Here is a 20,110-nt window from a genome sequence, read left to right as displayed (position 1 = left end):
TCTTGAAATGCTTGATGCTTGGCAATCTTTGACGCCTTGGAAACTGTTGATGTTAGAAGCTCTTTAGGGTCTCCATGGATCTCAATGATTTTGGCCATGCTGCAACTATGTGGGAGCATGCCCTTAGAGGGCTTGGAGCTTAGAGGATCAAGAGGGCCACTGGCCGCGGGAAGGGGGGCCCAATAAGGTCGCGGGCAGAGCGGAGTTGGGTAGCAGCACCGTAGGACGTCCCCCTTGCGGAGCCAACAAGGGCTTTATTTCAAAAAAAAGGGATGGCACGATGGTGTCCGGCTACAGAGAGACCCCGTGCATGGGAGCGGCCCCCGGCGGACCCGCCAACGGCCTATAGTGCCTATTGAAAGGGATTTGGCATCCACCCACCTTGCTACAATACAAAAGCCGCCAAGGATTGACCCCCGAACTTGTGGGGACCGTTTGCTCTATAATAAGCAAGATAACCACTTTCCCTCTTGGCTCCTTGTGGTGTAAGACCCACAATAAAACATTATAAGGTTATTTTGGCAAGGTGCACACATACACAAAACCCTCTATTCCACCTCTTATTCAGAAAAGGTGAATCAAGACTTAATGCAGGGAAAATGCAGAGTTTAAGGAGTCTAATGAAGGTTGAAAGCATGAAGATTTGGACACGCAAAACTAATAATGCATTTAAATCGAGCAAAAAATGTTCAAATGATTAAGTGTGCTAACGGAGCCATATTTGAGCGGGGAGATAGTCAATAGAAAACTCTCGATGACGGCTTCGCACACACACAAAGCATACAATCTGAAAATGGACACAAAAGCACGCAACTAATTGAAAAATTGCTCACACATACTCAATTATTAGAACGCCACTAATCACCATTAAGAAGGGTAGTGGCTCATTGGTATTGCCAAGAACATGCCCAAGCTTAATTAGCGATGCTAGTGATTAGGGAGAGAGAAACCTAATGGAGATGCTAATGATAATTAAAGAATGTTAATCACACTAAAAAATGCATAGCAATAGACCTAGCTAGTACACCAGAGCTCTGATACCACTTGATGGGAATGGGATCGTGCTAGCTAAGGTGGGTGATAGAGAAACATAGTGCAAGTGTGAGTGTATGTAAGCAAGATTATCACTCAAGTGAATTAGGTTCCAAGATAGATTAGCTTGGACTCATAAACACAATCTTGAGTATTGACTTAGCTTAGCACAGGCTTATCATTGACAAGCATGTAGTGCAAACTTGAACTATGTTGTTTATTCATGAAAGTGAGCTTTAAGTAGCCCTAGAACTTGACTCCTTTACATGTGGGACTATTTCACCTTTTCCCTCATTCACTCAGAGTCAAGGACAAAACCCACACTTTACACCATTTATCTGCTAAGCCATCCAAGGTTGACGGGAAGAGCACTAGGCAGGCAGAGGCCATGACCTGTGCAAAGGGATCCAAATCTCCTAGCATGGTCATCTGCATCCTCTATGGAGAGTCCCTTGAAAGGCGAAAAGTTTATGTTCACCTTGGCCAATATGCTTGTTAGCTCCTCCATTGTTGCCTCCTCAGGAGCCTATTGTAACACAGTTGGTGGAAAGTGTACTGGGGAAGGTGACAAGGGTGGTGAGGAGCTGGTTGAGGAAGATGCTTGAGAGGGTAGAAGGAGCGGGGGTGGAGGACTTCTACTCGGTAAGAAAGGCTGGTGATTTTTGTGGTAGTACTATAAAGGGCTCTGTAGTGGGCTTTTTCGATCTTTAGACTGCCTTGTATGTGTCATGCAGTAGCAACACTCCCACCCAAGCTTTGGGCACGGAGACCCTTGAACTTGCTGGAGAGTCTAGACCAAAACCATTGGACCAGACTCGACTAGACCACTCCAGCTAGACAGGGGCGAGAGACTAGACAAGCTAGACCAAGCTGGACAAAGCGAAGGTGGACTAGATCAAGCTAGACTAGATGAGTCTAGACCAACAAGCTAGGCTAGGCGAGAGACTAAACCAGCTAGCTTCTCAACCATGTACGGTTAGCGGAGTGAGACACCAATTGAGGTCCCAATGGGCGTGCCAAAAATGAGAGCACTTGTAGTAAGAAAAGTATGTAATGCTCTCGACTGTGGGTGCCCCTCGGTGCAATATGCAAGAAATCTCACTCCAAAGAGAATAAACACTAAAAAGCAATGTCACAACAGAGCAAACTCAAATGACTCAATAGTAGACTCCAAACACAATGGAACTCGACTAACTCATGAACTGGCTGGCAGCACACTCAGCTCCAAGCCCAGGACTCACGGGTACAATGGGGGTGTCGAGGCTCCGTCTGTGCAAGGAGAGTACAAGTGTGCGAGTGCTAGAACACAAAACTCAAGACTCTAGTGTAACCAGCCTGTACTTTCAAAAAGGGTGGTAGACCTTAGACTTAAATCCTTATTTGCTTTCACCCATTTAATTAATCGCTCACTTTACCTGTACTTTCAAGACTTATTTGCTTTCACCCATTTAATTTATCGCCCACTTTACAATGGGGGTGTCGAGGCTCCGTCTGTGCAGGGAGAGTACAAGTGTGCGAGTGCTAGAGCACAAGACTCAAGACTCTAGTGTAACCGGCTTGTACTTTCAAAAAGGGCGGTAGACCTTAGACTTAATCCTTATTTGCTTTCACCCATTTAATTTATCGCCCACTTTACCTGTACTTTCAAGACACAACAAAGGGGAGAGAGAGAGCAGTGAGAGGTATGCAAGTCATGACATCCTGCACCTCACTGTACATAGAGGGTAAGCCAGCACTCCATTGAAGCTCTCCCACCTATGACAGCACTCAAAAACGAGCTCACAGCTGAAAATCACGTTTTTGCCTTCTCTTTAAGTAGTAAACTGGCCTCAGAGTGCCAAGTGTCACTCATTTGTGCATTTTCCCGCTTTAGACCCTCGGGTCTAAAAATATCTCACCTGCAGCCTCTGTTGACCTGGCCACAGAGTAACAAAATGATCCCCATGTCAAACTGCACGTAATGACGCGAAGACATTTTGCCGTCCAAAAATAGTAGTCCCTAAAATTTAGGAGTTTCTGCCATTACATTCCTCTAGGTCATCCGACCCTCTTTGTACACTGCAACCACACCCAGAACTGAAATGTAGCCTATGTAGCAAAGGATTCCGCTTTGGCTGGCCAATGACCCCACTTTGACTAACCATAGTCCTTGTCCAACCTTAGTGCTCTTTAGCCCTCAGGCCTGGACTCTCTCTGAACAGTTTCACACTGGCTATGCAATGCAGGGTAGTTAGATTTCCAGAGGGGTGTTTCCAAAAGGTAAAACAAACGAAATTCTCCAAAGAAAGAGAAAATAAACAAAAATGGAATTGCCACTGGCTGGTGACATACTCCCCTCTTGAAATCTCAAACGTCCTCGTTTGCACCTATGTCATACATGCTTACAGTCAACACTCGGGTGTCTGGACACCGTGTCGACACATGTACGACACATGTACGACACATACATGCTCACAGTGAACACCTCGTTGACACATGTATTGCCTGCGTGTGAACCCTGTCCCAATGACATAGTGGAAGCGTCACACTCTGCCATTGCTTTGAGTCCATAACTTTCCAATGACAAAATAGAAGCGTCACATTTTGCCACTGTCTTTTAGTACACGTTGATCCAGTAACCTTTCGAGCATACCCAAACCGACAGTTTAAGAATGCAGTTACACATGTACTCTTCAATAGAAATAATTCATGTACCCTTGACAAACTGACAAGAAATACTCACTTCTATAGCACTAAACAAACTTTTGGACATTCCATAAGAGCAATTGCCAAACTGACAATCTGTACAGCTCTAACATTCATGTAACATGCACTTCATTTGAGCTCACTGTAAGTAACATGTACATCATTTCTTTCAGAAGCCATTGTCACACTGACAATCCATGTAGCTCTGAATCTCAAGGGGTCAAGGTAGGTTGCAAACCAAGGTTTTAAGTTCCCATACTTTTAGTGACTCTGTAAGTTCACTTTTTTCCATCCACTTGACATCTAGAGGTGAATAGCTTTTGAACTTTACCAAACAGCACCTTGCAACCTTGCCTTTTCTCTTCTTTCTTTATGTGCCAAAATCTGTTCCGGGACCAAGATCTCGTCAAGTTCCTCAACTTCCGGCTGATCTTCAGCTGGCATATCTTCTGGTACATCACCCACACAGGGTCTGAGAAGACTCACGTGAAACGCATTGTGAATCTTCGAACTCTGAGGCAATTTCAGCCTTTATGCAATATCACTGATTTGCATACTCAGCATCGAAAACAATCTTTCTCTGCTCTTCATCTTGATCTTTGGAGATTAACCTATGATCTACCCTTATGCTGCCACTTTTATTGGGCCAAGAATTCTCTTTTTGATCCAATTTTGGTAGCATAACTGTAGTAGAAACCTTCACAACCAAAAATCCACATATCCAAGTGATTATCCACGCATAATAGAGCACTTTTGCAAATCTGTCCTGGAAATTCAGCACGCTGAATTCTCTGTTTTTAGCTCCTAAAATGCTCCAGATCACTTGTATTACTGTCCTCTAGCTTCCCCGAAGCTCTTGGGACAAAAAGGCATCAAATAGGGTCAAAACCCTAAATCTGCAGAAAAATACAGCAAGCTGTATTTTCTTCTTTCGAGCTCTGTTTTGCGTGCCAATCGCATCAATTCGTAGCCTTTGATCTTCTGCATCAGTAGGACTACTTGCCCTTTGATTTACACGAGATTTCTCGCAAGAAATCTTGTTAAATCATCCTGTACCTGTTTTGAATTAGCCTTTAGTTAATTCGGTACTTGTATGAAATCATTCCAAGTGGAAGGAGTCTATCCTTGTAACAACAGTGTATTCCACCATTGACTTGCAACTTTTTTTTAAAAGAAAAGTGGCAGCTTTCCTGACTTTAAATGCTCCTTCCAACAAATGCTTTGTCAAACTCTTTGAGGAAAGAGAAAACCTTTGTCCTCTCATCAAAGCCATTGAATGTGTCAATGGACTCACTGATCATCTTCTTTGTATGGCTTTAGCTTATCCATTGACTCCAAATTTTCAAAGAGACAGTTTGCATAATGGGTACACCTGTGGGAGCCATCTGTACTCCCTGGCCAGTAACATGTTGATGTCCAGGTGTCATATTCACTGATGGGATTGAAAAACCAGCCATACCCAAGTTGCCTTGTGCACCCCAAACTGGCCTTGTGTGCCCTGAAATCTTGGGTGCAAACCAATGTTTGCATACATGGGATTAGGCACCATGCCTTGCATACCGCTAAACACTGTTCCTGGCATGCCAAAACTGCCTTGAACTTGATGTGCTATTGATGAAGATTTTATGAACTCCATAAATCTTGGATTCTCCATCAATTGCTTGAACATGGTCATTGCAGTAACAACCTGCAAAGCTTTCTCTGCTTGGCCTGAACTCTCGCCAATTTCATGTGTAGTTGGAATAGGCTATCTATCCTCTGAAGAGGAACCCTCTTCCTTGTTGCCATCCATCTTGTATCCAAAGAAATACTCGTAGCCTTTCTCACCTGTATCCAAAGAAAGACTCGTAGCCTTTCTCACCTGTATCCAAAGAAAGACTCTCGTAGCCTTTCTCACCTGTAAATCCACTCGATCTGCTTTCAAACTCTCTGTGTTTTCAAGGTCATCCCAAACTCTCTGTGTTTTCAAGGTTTTCAAGGTAGACCTTAGACTTAATCCTTATTTTCTTTCACCCATTTAATTTATCGCCCACTTTACCTGTACTTTCAAGACACAACAAAGGGGAGAGAGAGAGCAGTGAGAGGTATGCAGGTCATGACATCCTGCACCTCACTGTACATAGAGAGTAAGCCAGCACTCCATTGAAGCTCTCCCACATGTGACAGCACTCAAAAACGAGCTCACAGCTGAAAATCACGTTTTTGCCTTCTCTTTAAGTAGTAAACTGGCCTCAGAGTGCCAAGTGTCACTCATTAGTGCATTTTCCCGCTTTAGACCCTCGGGTCTAAAAATATCTTACCTGCAGCCTCTGTTGACTTGGCCACAGAGTAACAAAATGATCCCCATGTCAAACTGCACGTAATGACGCGAAGACATTTTGCTGTCCAAAAATAGCAGTCCCTAAAATTTAGGAGTTTCTACCATTCCATTCTTCTAGGTCATCCGATCCTCTTTGTACACTGCAACCACACCCAGAACTGAAATGTAGCCTATGTAGCAAAGGATTCCGCTTTGGCTGGCCAATGACCTCACTCTGGCTAATCATAGTCCTTGTCCAACCTTAGTGCTCTTTAGCCCTCAGGCCTGGACTCTCTCTGAACAGTTTCACACTGGCTATGCAATGCAGGGCAGTTAGATTTCCAGAGGGGTATTTCCAAAAGGTAAAACACACGAAATTCCCCAAAGAAAGAGAAAATAAACAAAAATGGAATTGCCACTGGCTGGTGACACTAGACTCATAGAAAGTATGATACATACGACGACTAGAACCAACTAAGCATATATACAACCATAAAGAGCAGCCAATGGCTAACACAAATAACCCTGACAGTCTAGCTACCTCTATCTTTGAACTGTGGTGGCGTGAACTAGCCACGTTGTCCACTAGACCACCACGCCCTGGATTTGCCACGTGTCACGGCCCAGGCTAGAGTCCACCAGTGTGAACCCAAGATCAACTGTAACTACCTATCTAGTGCAAGTGACACTCTAGCCCTGCTACATGGGGATAGATTGTGAAAGAAAGGCTCTCTGAGGAAGTCTAGAAGCTGTGGTGTTGACACCTTCTCTCCAACCGCTCTACATACCAAACAGTATGCCTCAAATGTAGCCACTGAACTCTGAATAGAACTGATTGTATCTGCAGAGAGTCTAATCCCAATGGAAACTCCATCAGAATTCATAAGGAAGAGCTGCTTACCTCTAATGCTTATAACCAAAAGCAACCCAAGGAATTGGACAAGTGACCAATGGAGTTGACCACCACTATGTGACAGTTTACCAGAGTATGGAACCCCAAGTTTGTGATGATTAACACCTATAAGGAGTCTGCTCCCTGAGAAAAACAATAGATACTTGATGCTGTGTCTTATTTGAATAACCGTGGCGAAGACTATGGCAATTTACTGATGCGTCAAGGTAGCTGCACCTTGGTCTCCAAAACCTGTGACATTGCTCATCATTGCTGAGATGACCGACTGAGAGGTAAGCAGTGTAACAGGGACCCGATTTTCGAACGGCATGACAAACCCTTGTGATGTTACAACTCTGAGAGAAACTCGTGTAGGGTGAGGCGGAAATGGAGGTTCACAATGAGGGGGGTTGGGTAAAGGGGGTCAGGTATAGGCAAAGGCAAGGGCAGCAACACACCAGCAGCACAGGGGAGACGGAACTAGGTGGGTAGTGGAGGAAGATGGCCACGGGTGGCAGTGTTTAAAACAACAGCTGTAATGGGAATGGCCTATGAACTTTGAGAATAGCGGAATTAAGAGAATTAGAGTGAGCATTTTTATGAGACTACTTTGAGAACATAGAGGGTAGGGAAGAGGAAGAAGAAACATTCATAGGAGAAAGAAATAGTTCCTCACTTATCATCACTCTTCTTGCTTAGCATAGCATAATAGCACAGTAATGAAGATGAAGAAGATGGCAAGCTTTAGCATTGAAGCATGGCTCTTGGTTGGATTTGCATTCCATAGCCAAGAGTGTTGGTGTAGGCTCTCAACTTCTCAACAATCTTGGAGAAGGAGATGGAGCTCTTGCATTTTGCACCTCACACAATGAGAGTGTGTGTGCGTGCGTGTGGGAGAGTATACCCCCCAAGCTAGCCCCTAGCTTCCTTGGTCGACCCCCCCTTGTAGCTCATGCTAGAAGATGATTGGACCCCTACAAGCCTAGCCAATCACATGCAGGGTGCATATCAAGCAACCATGCTAGCCTTGGGACAAGTGCCCCCTTTCCCCTTTGAGAGAGAGGACTTGATAAATGCATTATCAAATAAATAAATTAGCTAAATTATCATTGGACCCCTTGAAAGGCCAACCAATAGGCTTTAGGCACACCATGAGGGCAACATGAAGAGGAACTTGATAAGTGTCCTTCTTACTTCTTTAGACCAAGCTTGCCTTGTGTGAGGGTGTGTGTGCTCTCTCTCATGCTCCTACAATGAGGGCTCGCCCCCCCTTGAGTTGGGATCATGTTTGACTTTTGGAACTCCTCAAGCCCCTCAAGCATCTTAGTCATGGAGCACCTTAGCACCTCAAGCACCTGAGTCAGCAAGCACGACAAGCACCTCAAGCTTGGGCCGGGTTCCCACCTCAAGCACAACACTAGCTTGCCTAAGGTCAAAGGACTTTTAACACTAACCTTTGGAGGTCTTTAATGAAGCTAACCCTAAGGTCTTTAAGCTCCATTAGCTAGCCTTGCTCTTTGACAGACCGTCTCTCATTTGGACCCTTTTACCTTGGCCCCGTGTTGAGATAGATCCATAAGCACACATCTATATTCTAACCCTTGTTCCCATTTATTCTCCCACATTAAATGATCAGTTTAATATGAGAAATCATTTGGGTTGGTTAGATATTAGATTTTATGACACCAACCGCGGGGAGGGTTGGCGGGGCTATTGTGCAGGTGGCAGGGAGGGTGTCTTAACACTTGTCTTATTTTGGTCTCATGGACCTTTTTAACCTTTAGGAGACATCAATGTATCATTTCTTCTTTATCTCGCAGCAGGCATGGCCCTTGGTTGTGGGTTGGCCACTAGTACAATTCCAGGATAATGTTTTATCATGTGCCCAATTATCTGCCAACTTGTCCCAGTTGGCTGCCTCATTCGGCCTCTCACTATGCACGCTGTGAATGATGGCCATTTCATGGTTTTTCTCTCCGCATTTTCTTATCAGAGGTTATTTTTATTGTGATGGGTATTTTTTAGGACTTGCCTGACCTTGCTGGCAATGGAGACCCTTGTGGTTGTCTTTCCCCCAAGCAAAGCTTCCATTGCTTCCATTCTATCCAACACTTATTTCACTCCTTTGGTCATGATCAACATCGATTTTGGTTCCGTTGTCTCTTCATCTCTCTTGTTTCTTCCCTTATGCCTTTCTCGCCCACTTTTCCGACATGCCATCTGGAGCTGCTTGACTGTTTTTTCCGAAATAAAGCTACAGAAACAGTCCTATTTCAGTTTCTTGATGCAGTGCTAATTAGGGAAAAAGTTCTAGGAATAAACTCAAGTTTGAGCCTTTATTCATCCCTTACCTCCACCTGATCAAGAAGAAAGAAGATAAGGCTACTCGCAAGAATCTTTTGGGTTGCTTTAATGTGCTTAACTTGAGCCTGTATTTATCCCTTACCTCACCCTGATCAAGAAGAAAGAGGATAAGGCTACTCGCAAGAATCTTTTGGGTTGCTTTAATGTGCTTAACTGGAATCCAATTTTCCAGATAATGATTTTCTTTAGTTAAGTTTGCACCATGTAGATTTCTTTGCTATGTTTTCTATTTCTTGGCTTTCAGCCCTCCATCGCAGCCATTGCACTAAAATGAAGATATCACAATCACATTTTAAGGCTGTAAAAACAGAAAGCAATGGATTTGTTTGGCTCTGGTTAAATCTCTTCTGTATCAGTCATCGAGTTATGCTTTTCTCCTTATTGTGTGGAGATCGTTTGCATCAAGATCGTGACAGCACGCGAGTGCGGCAAAGAGGGGGTTCCAATTCAATTTCTGAATGTTGTTTTGTACTATTGCAAAAATGTGCTCTTACATTGTCAAGACCAAATTAACAAGAAACTGAACATGTTTGATATGCCTTCAAGATTTTCCTCTTACAATTTCCTGTTTGTGTTGCTATCAGGATTTATGTCGCAAGCGAACCATGTCTCAAAATAAAGTCATTAGGTTGGAACTATTGCTGAAGAACAATCCAGCCTCCAAACAGCTCCAACTGGAACTGAATGAAGCTGTTGAAGATCTCTACTCAAATGAATGGATTCTCTCCCAGTTTTCTCCTAACTGTAGGAATGACACAGATTTGGAGCCTCTTTTACAGGAAGTGACATCTGACTTCGGAATATTTGGGACAAGCTCACATAACAGCATCAGCCCGAGTAAAGGACTGGGCTTGTCTTTGAATCCTGGCAGTTTCAATAAGTTTGTCATTCCTAGTAAGCCCAAGAAGGTTGGATACTCACAAACTTCTTTTAACACCTCAATGGAGGTAGAATTTGGTTCTCTCAATAGAGCTTCATTAAGGAGGTCCTCAGCCAATCCTTTATTCAAGGCATCTGAAAGCCTAAGTAGGTTCAATTCACCAGAATTCCAAACAACTCACAATAGCTTTTATGGTGTGTCAGATCTTGAAAATGGCTACAGTCCCTCATTAAACTCAACAGAGATTAGTTTGTATGAGCAGCAAAATACAGATCCCTTTCTTATCCCAGAGGCTGTCAATGCAGATAGTACAGAAATTCCAGACTCCCAAACAAACCTGTACAGTAATACGTCTTATGCAACTCAGAATGTAAACTATGATGACTATGAAAGTGATTTGGACATTCGCCAATATGATGTATGTGATACTTATCCGAAGATCTTGCAAGAGGATATGATGGATGAGAACGCGTTAACGGCTCATTCAAGTCTTCGACCTTTAATCAAGGACGTAAGAGAGAATATGATTAAATTGGAGCCTCAGTCAGGGTCTGCAACAGATGAGAACATGGAGCACGAAGATACTGACAATAATGCAGACAGGTTTATTCTGAATGCAGAAGTTGAAAGGCCTTCCGTACATGTGTCTTCGGCTTTAGAGGTTGAACCAGAGGCATCTTCTGCAAATGAAGCAATGGATACGCCCCCCATCGACATGAACATTTTTGAACAGGGGGATGGCGAGCTTTTAAGTGCATATTCAACTGAACCAGAAGGTATTGCTTTTTGATAGAGAAATATGCCAGCATGTCATACAAAATTTGTTAGTAAAAATCTCTGACATTTACTCGTATTAATATGCAGCTACAGGTATTTTTCTCAAACCCTTATCATTCATGACTCCTACCATAGATTCAATAAAGAAAGGCTCTTTTTCTGAAAGGGGTGAATAGGTTTCCACAAAAAAAAAATACAAACACTAATACAATTCTGTGAAAGACGCATTTATAAGACAAGTACCTGAGATTAGGAACATTGGTGCAGATTCTGCCATGATGGGTGCCTCAGAGTTTGATTTTCTGTCAGATAGAAGCAAGCCCTTCCATATAATACCAGATCCTTATCCTACTTCTGAGTCTAAAGTGGAAGATCAAGAATTAAAGAAGTGGAATGGAGTGCAGGAAACATTGCATGGAGATCAAATCAGCAGTTTTAAGGATGATGAAATCACAAGATATACTGGAAAAGAGGACACCGAAGGCTACGCTCGAGACACACAAGAACTGCGTTTTGAAGAGAATGGTAGCTCTGGGGAGAAGCTCTGTCAACCCGAGGGGGATAGTAGCTCATTTGGAGAAGCTATGAACCTCTCAAATTTGAATCTGGTCAGTCATAGTGAAAACCAAGACCCAATTGAGGGGAATGATGTAGTAGCGAGCGGACCGCAAGACTTCAATCCGGGAAAGACAGAGAGTGAAAAGCTTGTGGAATCAACAGCAAACACTTCAGATGCATCAGTTGAAACCCCAGCGTCCTCAAGGTCAGAAAGCTCAAGTCAGAGCACGCCAAGAAGTCTTGTTACAACAAGTGTTTCAGAGCCGGCAGAGTCCTTGAATTCAAAGGCCTCAACAATCACTGATGTTTCAGATGATGAATCAAGTGACAACAGTGATAAAAGTGAACAAGAGGGTGAGTCTACTGCCCAGCATGATAGAGGGATCATCACACCTTTAGGCCCACAAAGAATGACAAGGACAGCAACCAATATATCAGATTGGCATAATTTACCACCTGCTATAGAGGATTCTTCACGTAGACGATTGTCACAGCAAGCTCCCAGGGCATCTGCGAGTGAACGTCAAAACACTGTCGCATTTGGAGGCTTGGTTTTGCCTGGTTCATACTTCACATCCCAGTCACAAGAGCGGGTAGGATCACAACAGTTTTCTATTTCCAGGTTACCGATTGCCGAGATGCGGTCTTTGGATCCCAGAAGATCCATATTGGACGATAGAACTCTCTCCCAAGGTTCTTCCATGGCCTCTAGGTCTAGTTCAAGAATACCACCAGGCAGAGCTAGCCAGGACTATGAAGGAAAAAACATTTCGGAAGAGCCCTCATGACGTATCATTTGATTTACAGTCTACTTGTATGGCTCAGATGGTGTCATCTCGGCTATCAAGCACCTAACCCCACCTATACATGACCTATGGAGAGGTTGCGATAAGGGAGCTCCAACTTGGTCCAGGTGATATCATTCTTCTTTTTTTGTGGAAGGCGTGATCTGACTATAGAAATGTCGAGGGCAATCATTACCAAGGCTGGAAGAAGTTCATGGTACGTAGTCCAACCAGTAAAATATGAGGCCTCCATGATAATCTCCTAACTATACTCAGGAAGGTCTTTAATTTTAGCTTTAGGAGCAGCTGAGGGCTGACCTCCCTCCCTGTATACAGCATTGCTGGTACCATAAAAGCACCGCATCAAGATATAAAGAAAAGGTCAGGGTTTCTCAAGTATGGGATTGTATAGTTTGGCTTAGCTTTTGTACCCTTGATGTGTTAGGCATGGTGTACTTTATGTGAAGTACTGGCAATGTAAATGAAACCAAAGGCAGCTATGGTAATTCAGCATTCGCGTTCATCCATTGCAGTATTTGTTCTTCATGGCAGCTGTTGAGAAGGAGGCATCGGGGTTCCTTGACCTACATTTTTGAGGTTTGGTGAAGGAGGGTGTGTAAAGTGTGTATCTATGGACACAGCTAATGGACACCCTCTATTGGTATATAACACTCATTACATTCCTACATTACAATATGTCAAACAATAGGTAAAGTTCAAACACACAAAGGTAGCTTGCCGACACCTGTTTTATGTGCTACCGGATACAAAGCTGGGAGAGAAAATCATAGACAACCTTACACTTGCATGTGAATCAGGACTGTTCATCTAATGGTGGCCTTGTACCAATTTGTCTATGTATTCCTTTCCAGGGTTGTCATTGTACCGTCATACGATAAATTAGGATTCGGTTTTGTATGGGAAAATGCCGTGTAGTACAATTTAAATCGTACGTACTACGGCTTAGATTCGTACAGTTTTTTTCTTTTGTTGAAAAAATCATAAGAGTACGGCATATTTGTACGGTATCCGTATTCGTACACTATACGGAAACTTCCATGTTCCTTTCCAATTACATGTGAGATGTCTTTATAATAAAATTTTCATTTCCTTTTATTCTTTGCAAATCACTTGAATACATGGTTTTTCATAGTATGTTTCTCTTGCATGTTTCTCTTCCTTAACCAGCAGGGCCAATTGTAAGGAGCAGGAGAAAACAAATATATGTTGTGTACCCAGATTAAAGTCTTTGGAAATCAAAGGGGTAGTTACAGACCAAAGAAGCAAGTCGCAAGTATGGGCATACATAAGCAGTTTTAAGTGATGCACGAAAGAGGGTCCTGTATATGGAGCCATGATAGTAGTTGAGGTAAAGATCAAATTTGGTAGAAGGTGTACTTGATCTAGCTAAAACTTCTGCCACACCTTTTATGTTTTGCATTTGATAGCTGATTTATTGCCTTGAAACTTAAAAGATTTTCATTGGAGTCGGACATCTTTCGTTAGAACTGAAAGACCCATTAGTCAAAAGTCAAAAACCAATGCTTTTGATGAGCACTTGTATAAACATAACTACATTGTCTAGCCTGAAGAACCTTATGTTTTTCAATCATTACTCCACTCCTTCGCTGTTTTCGGGTCTCTACTTCAACTCCTTTTCTTCTTTAGGAACATGCATGTTTCCAAGCGAAATTTGATGGTGGCTGTGATCGAGTGAGTGCTCAGGGTGTCCATTATATGTAATCCCTCCATGTCACACATTTGAGCTTCTTCTTGGAACTCAGTCAATTCTACCGATTTTATCAAATTTTGAAAAAGTGCGCAAATCGTTGGGAGGTTGAGTAATTGCAAGCCCTAGGGAACTTTTCACTTGTTATATTCAATATCAAGGAAGCCTAAGTTTAGTACTATAGAGGTAGAAATTACATTTGGTAATACAATTGATGTACCTACTTTTTGAGGTTTTCAAGAATGTTTATGTATGTGTTTAGGTTGTCTATTTGCCTTCAAAACAATGAAGGGTAGCAATCCTCTTTTGATATTTAGGCACATCAGCTGAGATTATGTGTGTTGATACAAAACAATTGGGTATCAACAATTAAACCCGTCAATGGTTTGGAAGGCATTTGTTTGCGCGTGACTAAAATGGAGTCATTTGAATAGTTCTCTCAAATGTCTACAATGATAATGTTTGTGTTTCATGGTGGTTATATGATTTCCTTGGCCCCATGTCTCCACATAGGTTCCTTTTATTGTTGTCGAGGTACCTTTCTCTTGTATCACTCAAGCTAACACTAATAAAGAAGTAGCTCAAAAAATTGTCTGTTGTGTAAGACAAGTACACATTAATTACAAAGGCATTCAAGGTTCCCAAATGTGACATCAAGGGGATGTTCAGAGTAAATCTAGTGGCTCAAGTAAATGTCCATGTAAACAAAAATCCATAGTAAATCTAGTGGCTCACCACACAAGGTTGGCTCGTGTTCTATTGACTTGCAACTATTTGATAAAAATAATTTGGTTTGGAATGCTATCAAAGATAAAGTCTAACTTGATGTCTCTTTTGCCTCCTTGTCCATGTGATGTTTAGTGCTTTTATACATGCAAGTTGAATTTTTGTGGGTACTTAATTATCACGCATTGGCGTTCGGTGGTCAAACTGGGTGATTTTTCAATCTTATTTTTTTTCCTCATTAAAATGCACCTTTTCTTGGTTTTGTTTTCTTATTTTTCCATTTTGTGAATCAAGACTTTAGATATTGTCCTATAAATGGGTGATCATTCAATGAAAGTGTGTGGGCACTAGGAGCCTTGAATGTTGGTATAAAATAGATTAGATTGTGGTCATTTAAAGACAAAGACATGCCCAAAGTATAGAGATAGAGACAAGCGAATCACCACCAAGTGTACCTATATGTGTGTCTCCTTCTATACATCCTTGTTTCGGCTAGCTCTTCACTTCATATCATGTCCCCACTAGGCTTTTGTCTTGAAATTGTCTCCTTAGCAGTCTCCTCACAACCCTCTTGCCCTCTTAGCCTCTTTCACTAGCTTGCTGTCCACTGGTCAAAACCGTGCCCTCTTTGGCGTATTTTCCCTTCTTACCATTCCCGTTGCTACCCCCCTTCTTCTCGCTAGCACCTACCTCCACTTTTGGTATCAATACTTTCCCCCTCAGAAATCCTTCACAAACCCTTAGCCCGCTCAACCTCATCCACTAGCTTGCTACCACTATTTTTAAAACCATGCTCTTTGTGGCGTCTTTTCCCTTCTTCTTGCCATCCTCTTTGTTGTCCCCTTTCTTCCCACTAGCAACCACTTCCCCACATTTGATATTAATAGCATTCGGCTCCCCTCTCATCCTCAACCACATCTAGCAATGCTCATCAATGGAAGAGGCTTTCTTAGCCATGGTGTGCCCCGCGTTTGGTATGTCATCATTGATGATCATAGGTTTAGCAGCACCCAATCTAGGGTTTTCCTTGCCTCTAGTAGTCTCCTTCCTCCATATCAGAGCTCATTGGTTGTCCCCCATTGTGTCCCCATCCAGCCCCACCACACTCCTCTTCCCCTCCATGCCACCATCCTTCAGGTTCCATAGCACACCACATACCTTCTACAAGTCTCCATGACCTCAAGCATATGACTCGCAATAGACTTTGCTGGTCCTAGATGTTCATGCTACACATCATTTGCAATTTACCCATCTTTGAAGATTTAGTCACATATTCCTTATCTACATAGTAACTGCACGCAATTTGAGAATCATGATCACAATAAATCATCCGAATCATCACATAATTTTCTTCATCACCAAACATGAGTAAGGTTCTTTTTAGTGCACCATAAAGAAGCTCTCCTTGTTTGCGCACATGTAGGGTCAGGTCCTCCTTCGTCACAGTTCTTGTTGGTGCTATGAGGAGACTTTGTTTTGTGCTTACTCTTCGTCTATGGAAGCTTCTCAGGGGTGTATTTAGCAATTTTCATTGGGGTTATGTTACAAGTGATCTAGAATGCTCAAAGTCTAAAATAAAGTCAATAGAGAGAACAATGAAGCACAAGGCATGGCAAGATCGAGTAAAGGCGTACAAAAATGGATAGAAAACTCCAAAAGGATGCATTGGATTTTATTATGTCTTACTGATTTTTTTTTATAACTTCCTTCTTGTCTTCCTTTTAAAAGAAAACTCTTCTTTCCTTAAAAAATGATCCTTCCGTTATCATCAAGCCAGCGGACAAAAATTTAGGACCAGTCATCTTATCCAAATCTTGGTATATAGAGAAAGGCTCTAAACATCTCCTAGATTCCTCTACCTACACCCCCGTGGTTTAAGCTCCCCTCTCCTTTGTCTCTTCTCTTCTCTCCTCCATTCTTACCAATTGCGTTCTTCTTTCTTCTAAAGAGCAGGCTTTCATCCTTAAGCCTCTTTCTTCTGAACTCAAACCTTGTCCCTTTTTTCTTCTTCCTAAAACCCACAAACCCTCCTTAGTAGGACACCCCATTTGCTCTTATAGAGGATATGTTCTTGAGCTTGCCTCTATATGGCTCCACTTACAGCTTCTCCCTATCCTTCTCACTAAGAAGCAACACCTTAAAGATTCTTTTTCACTCATCAAGGATATCTCCTCTCTTGTCCTTCCTTTTAAAGTCCTTCTCTTCACGTTTGATGTTGAGTCTTTATACCCTAGCATTCCCATTCAACAAGGTTTGCTTGCACTCTCTGACTCTATCCAGCACCATTTTTCCTCACCCAAAGAGAGTCTCATCCTCTCTTTGGCCTCTCTTGTCCTTAACCACCACTACATCTCCTTCCAAGGAAAATGTTGGCGACAAATCAAAGGTACTGCCATGGATTCCAATTTTGTTGTCTTCTATGCCTGCCTCTTTTTTTGTCACCTGTAAGATAGTATCAACCTTCCCTCCCATCCCTCTCTTCTCTTTTTCAAACGATACATTGATGATGCCTTTGGCATTTGGCAGGGCTCCCTTCTTGATCTTGAGAAAATCCTCAAGGTTTACGGTTCTCCACTCCAAAACCATATTAAAATTTTCCCTGTCATTTCTTTCATAGAAGCTTCCATCCTTGACATTCATTTCTTCAAAGGACCCTCTTTTTCTCATTTAGGGATTCTTGACTCTCATTGCTATCAAAAAAGTCTTAACTTCTACAACTACATTCCTTGGAAATCTTGGCACCCAACCCACCAGAAAGTCGCTTTTATCATTTCAGAGCTGAAAAGATATATCCTTAGAGAGAGCTCCTTGGAGGGCTTTCTTACCATTTGTGCCCTGTTTTTTCAAAGACTTAGAGCAATGGGTACCCCCAAGCTCTTCCCCGTAATTGTTTCTCCCTTATCTCTTACAATGATAGGGACTCTCTCCTAAGGAAAAAACCCATATCAAAAGACCCCCCTTTTGTGGTAAAAATTCCCTTTTTACCCTTTACGCGCAACCTTAATCTCTCTCATATCTTGATCAAACCTCTTGCTCTTCTGCTTGGCTCCACGCCTGAATTATTCCACTCCCGAAGACCCTTATTTGTTGGCTCAATGCGCCCAATGTCGAAAATATGCTTAACCTCCAACCCTCGCACCCCTCCTTGCCCCTTCTAGTACTTCTCCCCCCCCCCCCCCCCCCCCCCCCAATTTGATGTCAATAATTTATTTTTTCCCTTTCCCTTTTTTGTGTCTTTCAATAAGTTTGATTCCCCGCCTTAGTTTTGCACTTAATGCCTTGCTCCTTCTAGCCTCTCTTATCTTGATATTACCTCCCCAATGGTGCACATTGATATTACCTCCCCAATGGTGCACATTGTATCAATTTTTGTCAGTATTTACTTCTTTGTACCAAAAGATGCTTGCATTTACTTCTGTGTACCTAAAAACCTCTATCCTCCTCTTAATCCTCATCTTTGTACCTACCTTGGGTTTGCAACCCCCAACCCTTACCCTTATTAAAGAAGCCCCCAATCTTTGTAAAAGAATTAACACTACTGATGAGCTTTATATAGCGAAATGCGTTTAGTGTTAATTCATTGTTTGCTCCCCCTCCCCCCCAACTCCAAGCAATTAAATTCTTTTCTTGGTAAGATTCGTTTGCTTAAAATTCGGTGAAATTTGTGACTTTTATGGCGTTTTTCTGTCGTCGATGTTATAGCGTAGCACTTACCTACGATTATTTACCTTTCCTTCTACATTTCCACTCTTGCCCGATTATATACCTTTCCTTCTGCTTTTCCACTCCTGCCCGTCCCTTCTCTAAATCCACTCCTTCCCCTCCCTTTTCCGTGAGATTAAATCTTGTTATCTTTACCTTTTCCAAGTAATATACATTAGTATATGGGTTTTTATGCCTGGACTTTCTTTAAAGCCTTGGCATACTGTTGTTGTTAGACTTTGTTTCTTTTAAAAGCTTGGGGTTTTCTAAGCTTTGGGTTTGCTTTTTTAAGCTGGCTAGTTTCTTTTCCAAGGACTGCTTCACGTGCTTGTCCACCCTTTTGCATCAGCCTTTCATCGCTTTCCCCGCCTACTTGTGTTACCCCTTGCTCTGAGCTGCTCGTGCCTCCGCCTTCGTTTCGCCCTGTGTTGCTTGGGAGACGGCCATCACTTGCCTTCATTCCCTTTGCTCCACGCCTTCTGGCTCGCTGCTTTCACTTGCTCCACCCAACGTCACTTAGCCCTTACTCCTCTTATTGCTAGCCTTTGAACTTCTGTCGTAGCTTTGGTTACAAGCTCCCTATAACCTTGCTTCATTCAGCGCATGGATGGGTGTTTGTACTCAAGCGAAGGGAATTTAGACAGCTTTGAAGCTGCCTCCCAGTAACTGCACAACGGTTTGCTTAATGCAATGCCTCAAGCCTACTGCAGTGAGGGTAAGCTCCTCATCTCGGGCCACCCGCAGTTTCCGGTTTACAAAATGTCTGCTACAGCGAGGGTAAGCTCGTCATCATGGGCCACGTGCAGCATCCGATTCACTCCAGATGGTTTTCGCGCTACAGCGTCAGGCACCTTATTCAGAGGCCACTCAATATCGAAGACGCAGTTTCGGGCTTAACAAGCTAGCTCATAAGAGTTTCAGTGTTTGAAACCTTCAACCTCCTAAGCTAACACAGAAGAGTTGCAGCCTTCAACCTCGACTACTGGTTTCCTACGTACTCTACTCCTTTTGCTGAGCATTGCCGGATTTTGCTTGAGTTCTTGCGCCTTCAACCAGTACAGCGTGTCTTATTTGCTCCGCTGTATTTGCCGCGTGTAGTGGTTTCGGATCCCTTTGCTTTAGTTCATGCGCCACCCAGTTTAAGACTTTGGTTTTATTACACAGTGGCCTGCCTACGGGGTCGAGCTTATATGACGTGCCATGCCTCAAGCTTGCTACAGGCCATGCCTCAAGTTTGCTGCAACTAAGGGATAATTTCGCTCGTTTTCACAGGCCACCAGAAGCTTCCGCTCACCTGAAGCATCTGCTCACCAATAGGCATTTTTTCCACTTTGCAGGCCAGCCTCACCTACTCTGCTTAGCAAGACTGCACCTACGCAACTTCGCAAGCTCAACTTTGTAAGCCACTCTACTTAGCAAGCCAAACTAACTTCGGCTTAACTTTGCCTTGCCGTAGCACTACCCAGCAAATGCCGTATGCGTCTTCGGCTACGACTCCAACAAGCTTTCACCACTTTAGAGCCCACCCACAACCTCCAAGCTCTTAGTAGCCTTCTTTTTTCCTTCTTTTGTCCTCACTATTAGTTAGCCAACAACTATCATTGCATTTGCTTTATTAGTTATTGAGGCTGTGGAGGGCTTTAAGACCTTTTTAATTAAGACTTTGTAGTGCATGAAGAAC

General features: G+C 42.9%; 1 protein-coding gene across 3 annotated transcripts in view; it reads left to right on the top strand.

Annotated features, from left to right (window-relative positions):
• LOC147451206 (uncharacterized) overlaps positions 1–13,300 on the top strand; it is a 121,455-nt gene extending 108,155 nt beyond the window's left edge. For all 3 annotated transcript variants that reach the window (XM_086520168.1, XM_086520167.1, XM_086520166.1), the window contains 2 exons: positions 9,857–10,928; positions 11,197–13,300. In XM_086520168.1, coding sequence (XP_086376294.1) covers positions 9,857–10,928; positions 11,197–12,275 — 2,151 coding nt within the window. In that variant the 3' untranslated portion in view covers positions 12,276–13,300. The remainder of the gene's footprint in view (positions 1–9,856; positions 10,929–11,196) is intronic.
• The last annotated feature ends 6,810 nt before the right edge of the window (positions 13,301–20,110 follow it).

Source organism: Adiantum capillus-veneris, chromosome 9 (genome assembly GCF_014529385.1).
Source record: "Adiantum capillus-veneris isolate H3 chromosome 9, ASM1452938v2, whole genome shotgun sequence".
Lineage (NCBI taxonomy): Eukaryota > Viridiplantae > Streptophyta > Polypodiopsida > Polypodiales > Pteridaceae > Adiantum > Adiantum capillus-veneris.
This window is presented reverse-complemented; position numbering and strand designations above follow the sequence as displayed.